This window comes from Colobus angolensis, unplaced genomic scaffold (genome assembly GCF_000951035.1).
Source record: "Colobus angolensis palliatus isolate OR3802 unplaced genomic scaffold, Cang.pa_1.0 Scaffold52, whole genome shotgun sequence".
Classification (NCBI taxonomy): domain Eukaryota; kingdom Metazoa; phylum Chordata; class Mammalia; order Primates; family Cercopithecidae; genus Colobus; species Colobus angolensis.
Window position 1 is genome coordinate 3016634 of NW_012118710.1, and position 7358 is coordinate 3023991.

The 7358-nt window shown below is 35.3% G+C and overlaps 1 protein-coding gene across 3 annotated transcripts in view; it reads left to right on the plus strand.

The window, feature by feature from the left end:
- ADAM2 (ADAM metallopeptidase domain 2) overlaps window positions 1-7358 on the plus strand; it is a 106631-nt gene that overhangs the window by 26801 nt on the left and 72472 nt on the right. For 2 of the 3 annotated variants that reach the window (XM_011960669.1, XM_011960671.1), the window contains exon 7: window positions 2200-2256. The exons of the other annotated variant lie outside the window; for it this stretch is intronic. In XM_011960669.1, coding sequence (XP_011816059.1) covers window positions 2200-2256 — 57 coding nt within the window. The remainder of the gene's footprint in view (window positions 1-2199; window positions 2257-7358) is intronic. 3 annotated transcript variants of the gene reach the window in all.

Below are 7358 nucleotides of genomic sequence, written 5' to 3' on the forward strand. Positions count from 1 at the left end.
CCTTTTCTGCATCTATTGAGATAATCATGTGGTTTTTGTCTTTGGTTCTGTTTATATGCTGGATTACATTTATTGAATTGCATATGTTGAACCAGTCATGCATCCCAGGGATGAAGCCAACTTAATCGTGGTGGATAACCTTTTTGATGTACTGCTGGATTTGGTTTGCCAGTATTTTACTGAGAATTTTCACATCAATGTTCATCAGGGATATTGGTCTAAAATTCTCTTTTTTTTTGTTGTGTCTCTGCCAGGCTTTGGTATCAGGATGATACTGGCCTCATAAAATGAGTTACGGAGGATTCCCCCTTTTTCTATGGATTAGAATAGTTTCAGAAGGAATGGTATCAGCTCCTCTTTGTACCTCTGGTAGGATTCAGCTATGAATCTGTCTGGTCCTGGACATTTTTTGGTTGGTAGGCTATTAATTATTGCCTCAATTTCAGAGCCTGTTATTGGTCTATTCAGGGATTCAAATTCTTCCTGGTTTAGTCTTCGGAGGGTATATGTGTCCAGGAATTTAGCTATTTCTTCTAGATTTTCTAGTTGATTTGCATAGAGGTGTTTATAGTATTCTCTGATGGTAGTTTGTATTTCTGTGGGGTCGGTGGTGATATCCTCTTTAGTGTTTTTTATTGCATCTATTTGATTCTTCTCTCTTTTCTTCTTTATTGGTCTTGCTAGCAGTCTATCTATTTTGTTGATCTTTTCAAAAAACCAGCTCCTGGATTCATTGATTTTTTTGAAGGGTTTTTGTGTCTCTATCTCCTTCAGTTCTGCTCTGATCTTAGTTGTTTCTTGCCTTCTGCTAGCTTTTGAATGTATTTGCTCTTGCTTCTCTAGTTCTTTTAATTGTGATGTTAGGGTGTCAATTTTAGATCTTTCTCGTTTTCTCTTGTGGGCATTTATTGCTAAAAATTTCCCTCTATACATTGCTTTAAATGTGTCCCAGAGATTCTGGTATGTTGTATCTTTGTTCTCATTAAAGAACATCTTTATTTCTGCCTTCATTTCATTATGTACGCATTAGTCATTCAGGAGCAGGTTGTTCAGTTTCCATGTAGTTGAGTGGTTTTGAGTGAGTTTCTTAATCATGAGTTCTAGTTTGATTGTGCTGTGGTCTGAGAAACAATTTGTTATAATTTCTGTTTTACATTTTCTGAAGAGTGCTTTACTTCCAACTATGTGGTCAATTTTGGAATAAGTGCGATGTGGCGCTGAGATTTCTGTAGATGTCTTATTAGGTCTGCTTGGCACAGAGCTTAGTTCAATTCCTGGATATCCTTGTTAACTTTCTCTCACGTTGATCTGTCTAATGTTGACAGTGGGGTGTGAAAGTCTCCCATTATTATTGTGTGGGAGTCTAAGTCTCTTTGTAGGTCTCTGAGGATTTGCTTTATGAATCTGGGTGCTCCTGTATTGAGTGCATACATATTTAGGATAGTTAGCTCTTCTTGTTGATCTCTTTACCATTACATAATGGCCTTCTTTGTCTCTTTTGATCTTTGTTGGTTTAAAGTCTGTTTTATCAGAGACCTGATTGCAACCCCTGCTGTTTTGTTTTGTTTTCCTTTTGCTTGATAGATCTTCCTCCATCCTTTATTTTGAGCCTATGTGTGTCTCTGCACATGAGATGGTCTCCTGAATACAGCACACTGATGGATCTTGACTCTTTATCCAATTTGCCAGTCTGTGTCTTTTAATTGGAGCATTTATCCCACTTACATTTAAGGTTAATATTGTTATGTGTGAATTTGATACTGTCATTATGATGTTAGCTGGTTATTTTTCCCATTAATTTATGCAGTTTCTTCCTAGCATCAGTGGTCTTTACAATTTGGCGTGTTTTACAGTGGCTGGTACCAGTTGTTCCTTTCCATGTTTAGTGCTTCCTTCAGGAGCTCTTGTAAGGCGGTCCTGGTAAAAGAGAGAATAATATGAATAGCTTGGAACCAATGAAAATATGGAGAATGGAAGATAGAGGAAAGTTGTTTCCCAAGTAAATTAAATAATTGATTAGGTTCAGAAAAGTGACAAATAGATGAAAAAGATTTTGTGATATCTAGTGTTGCTTATATTATCTGGTTTTATTTCTAAACTGTGTTTTTTTTAATATTTAGTTCATTAATAGTAGTGATATGCACTAAAAATACTTAAGTAATTCTGTAGTTTTGATGTAAAATTTGTGGATTTTTTCAGCCGCAGAAAGATTTTGCAAAGTATATAGAAATGCATGTTGTAGTTGAAAAACAATTGGTAAGTATATTCTGATTTATTTATGTCATTTAATATTTGTAATGAGGGATTGTAATAATAATTTGGAATAAACTTTTAACAGAAAAGAATTAATGATGATTTTGCCTTAGCTCTACGTTAATGCACTTTATTAGTATCAGGAGTAAATTGAGAATAAAATTTTATATAGAGTTTAATTTTATGAATAGTGATGTAAAGAAAGTAGTTGCTACCTCTATAATAGTTTACAAATAGTTTTAGAATTATTATAGAAACTTGTATGTGTTCTAGAACCATACTGAATTTTAAAAATAATGCTTGACATTTCGGATATTATTTAAAAAGAAATAAAAGTTTCCCATCTGTACATTTTTTTGGTAGACAGGAAAATAATGGCTTATACTGGGGATGAAAGGTGGTGATGAAGTATTTTAATGATAAATGTTGTAAACTTGGGTAAAATAAGTGATCAAAACGTTTATTATTTATTTATTTATTTTATTTTTATTTATTTATTTTTTTGAGATGGAGTCCCACTTTGTCGCACAGGCTGGAGTGCAATGGCATAATCTTGGCTTGCTGCACCCTCTGCTTCCCAGGTTCAAGCGATTCTCCTACTTCAGCCTCCCTAGTAGCTGGAATTACAGGCACCTGTCATCATGCCTGGCTAATTTTTTTTTTTTTTTTTTTTTTGTATTTTTGTAGAGACGGCATTTCACCATGTTGGCCAGGCTGGTCTTGAGCTCCTGACCTCAGGTGATCCACCCACCTCATCCTCCCAAAGTGCTGGGATTACAGGTGTGAGCTACTGCACCCGACCAATAAGTTTATTTTTAATCATTCAAAATGTTATGTCTTTCAAGATTTCCTCACAAAATTAAATTACAATTATTTGAAATTAAGAACTCCTAAAATAACTTTATTTTCTTTTTTTTTCCATTTTTCCCTCTATTTTATAGACAAATTTCCAACTTTATCATGAAAAATATATGAAGTTTTCTTAATGTGTTTTGGAGTTTTGCATTGTGTTTCTCTATATTCATTCCTGAACTTTCTATTCTTGTTTCATGCATTCAAAATCTTCTTTGCCTCCCTGAAGACAGTATTAAAATTTTATTTCAGTACATCAGCTCTCAACATAGACCCTTTCAGTATTATATCCTTGTTTTCAGCACCTACATTTAATGTTAAACATTTTATTCAAATGTCCAGTCCTTTCATATTTAAAAGGAGGTCCGTATTGTCTTACCAGGTTCTTTGCTGTGGGGGGAATTGCACACAGTGAACAAAATGCTTTGCAAGTGGCTCTACCATTTTCTGTTACCAACAGCAATATATGAGCGTTTTAATCACTTTACATCTTTGCTAATACTTGTTTTTGTCCCTTTGTTTATAATCATTCTAGTGGACATTGACTACTATCACATTATGGTTTTAATTTGTATATCTCTAATGACTCACAATGCTGAGCATCTTTTCATATGTGTATTAACCATAGATCTATGTTCTTTTGTGAAATGTCTATTCAAATATTTTGCCTATTTCTTAATCTTATTGTTTGCCTTAATATTAAAATATAAATGTCCCTCATATATTGTATACACAGATTTTTCAACTGAAAATATTTGCAAATATTTTTACTAGAAAATTTTTACTAGGAAATATTTGCAAATATAAAGGCATAAGTCCCATTTAATTATTGTGTATAGTGTGAAATATGGTTCTAAATTAATCTTTTTGCATGTGTAAAACTAATTAGAACAAGACCAGTTGTTCAAAATGTTATCATTTCCCCAGGGAAATGCCTTGCACCTTTGTCTATAATCAACTGGTAATCAATATTTATTTGAGCATTTATTTCTGGATTCTGAATTCTATTTTCACTGATCAGTATGTCTGTGAAAGCACCAGTACTTGAATATCGTCACTTGAATATTCTAGATTTGCAGAAATTTTTGAAATCAGAAAATCTAAGTCCTACAACTTTTTCTTTTAATTCTACTTTAAGTTCTGGGATACATGTGCACAATGTGCAGGTTTGATATATAGGTATACATGTGCCATGTTGGTTTGCTGGACCCATTATGTCATCATTTACATTAGGTATTTCTCCTAATGCTATCCCTCCCCCAGACCCCCTACCCCCCGACAAGCCCTAGTGTGTGATGTTCCCCTCCCTGGGTCCAAGTGATCTCATTGTTCAATTCCCATCTATGAGTGAGAACATGCAGTGTTTGGTTTTCTGTCCTTGTAATAGTTTGCTCACAAGGATGGTTTCCAGCTTTATCCATGTCCCTGCAAAGGACACGAACTCATCCTTTTTTATGGCTGCATAGTATTCCACGGTGTATACATGCCACATTTTCTTAATCCAGTCTATCATTGATGGACATTTGGGTTTGCACCAAGTCTTTGTTATTGTGAATAGTGCCACAATAAACATATGTGTGCATGATTTATAATCCTTTGGGTATATACCCAGCAATGGGATGGCTGGGTCAAATGGTAATTCTAGTTCTAGATCCTTGAGGAATCGCCACACTGTCTTCCACAATGGTTGATCCAATTTACACTCCCACCAACAGTGTAAAAGCACTCCTATTTCTTCATATCCTCTCCTACAACTTTTATTTTATTTTACTTCATTTTATTTTATTTTATTTTTGAGACAGAGTCTCATTCTGTCACCAGTCTGGATTGCAGTGGCACAATCTCGGCTCACTGTAACCTCTGCCTCCTGGGTTCAAGAGATCCTTCTGCCTTAGCCTTCCAAGTAGCTGGGACTACAGGCGCACACCACCACACCCAGCTAATTTTTGTATTTTTAGTAGAAATGGGGTTTCACCATGTTGGCCAGGATGGTCTCGATCTTTTGACCTCATGATCCACCTGCCTTGGCCTCCCAAAGTGCTGGGATCACAGGCATGAGCCACCGCACCTGGCCAAATTTTTCTTTATTTTTTAAAAAATATTTAGCAATTCTGTGTCTTTTGAATTTCCATTTAAGACCACCTTATCTATTTCTGCAAAAAGGATGATTGTATTTTGATAGATACTGTGTTAATTCTATAGATCAATTTGGAAAGGATATTTATTTTAACAATTTTGAATACTGTAATCCATGATCATCATATGTCCACCCCACTATTTAGATCTTCTTTGATTTCTCTCAGCAATATTTGGTAGTTTTTCAGTATATGAGTCTTTTGCTTTTTGTTAAATCTATTCATATTTCCTAATCTTGTTTCTAATATGATTACTTTTCATGTTTTCATTTTGATTGTTCATTTGGTAGTGTAAAAAAAGTTATCTGATCTTGTATCTTGTGATTTTTGCAAAAAATGTTCATTACTTGTAATTCTCTGTGTGTGTGTGTGTGTTTGTGTGTATTCCTTAAGACTTTCTGCATACAGGATCATTTTGTGATAAAACATAACTTTGTTTTAACCTTTCCAATGTGAAGCCTTTTTATTTATTTTCTTGCAATATTACCTTTGCTGGAATCTCCAGGACAATGTTTAAATGTAAGTTGAGAGAGGACTTGTGTTGTAGTTTTAATGTTTGTGGGAAAGTCATAGACTCCCCATTTAATGTGGTAATAAATATTAGCTGCAGTGTTGTTGTTGTTATTGTTATTTTTCTCATGAGTAGGTGCTGGGTTTTGTGAAATGTATATTCTGTGTCTGTTCAGATGACTGTGGGAATTTTTGGTCATTATATTAAGTGTCTGACATTAAAGTTCCACTTGATCATGGTGCATAATCATTTTTATATTTCTGACTTCAGCTTACTAACGTTTTTCTTAGGTTTCCTTTGTATATATAGTGCACTATATTTATTCTGGATGTTGGAAATCTGAGATCAGGGTAGCAGCATGGTTACATTCTGGAGAGGGCTCTCTTCCTAGCCTACGGATGGCCACCACAAAGCAAGCTCTCTAGTATCTCTTCCCATAAGGGCACTAATCTCATAATGAGGGGCCCACCCCATGACTCATGGAAACCTTATGATATCCCAAAGATACCATTTCCAAATACTGTCACAATGGGGATCAGGGTTTCAAAATATGAAATTTTGGAGAGAGATCATTTACTCCATAGCACTCCATCCCTCACTTCCCCATATTCATGTCCTTCTCACAAACAAAATTTGTTCATTCCATCCTAACAGCTCCAACTCTAACATTTAAAGTCCAAAGTCTCATCTAAATATCATCTCAATCTGTCATGGGTGAGACAGGATGTACAATTCATACTGAGGTAAAATTCTCCTCCAGCTATGAAACCTGATAAGAAGAACTTTGTGTTCCACAGGGAGAAACAGGAAAGAAGCAAAGGGCCATGGCTTCCAAGCAAGTCTGAAAGTCTAGCAAGACAAATTTATTTAGATTGTAAGCTTCAAGAATAATGCTCTTTGGCTTGGTGCCACTTTTCCAGGTCTACTGGGAGAGCAGTGTCACTTCCATGGTTGGGGTCATTGGGTGGTCCTGCCAGCAAGGCTACAGGCAGAGGCCATCCAAACTGTGGAAATTAAGGCAGTGGCTCTGATTATCTCTGAATCACCTTCAGGCTATCTTTTCCTCTTCTTGAATAATAGTGCTCATTTTCAGCTCATTTCAGATCTATCGTTCCATCCTGTCAAATCTAAAAAATCTGGCAGCCCTCCTTCATTGTGTCCTGTCTGTATCCCCTTCAGTTAAAATAGGCAGTGTTTTCACTCATATAATCCCATAAGGTTTTTATCAAATGACTGTGCAGCCATTTCCTCAGTGTTCTCCTCAGAACAATCTTTACAACAAAGATAGGCAGGAAATCTCCAAATCTTCAACTTTTGGTTCCTCTTTGCTTTACAGTTTCTCTTGAATTTATCTCTATCATTTTGTATTTCAAGGTAACAGTCAGGAGGTACCATGCCACCCATTGCTCTAACATTTTCTTGGAAATCTTCTCAATTAAATATCTTATTTTATCACTCACAAGTTTTACCTCCCACAAAACACTAGAACACAGTTTATATTACCTGCATTATATTTATATTTTTATATAATATATGCTTTATTTTTTTATTTTTCTATTTTTATTTTTTTGAGACGGAGTCTCGCTCTGTCGCCCAGGCTGGAGTGC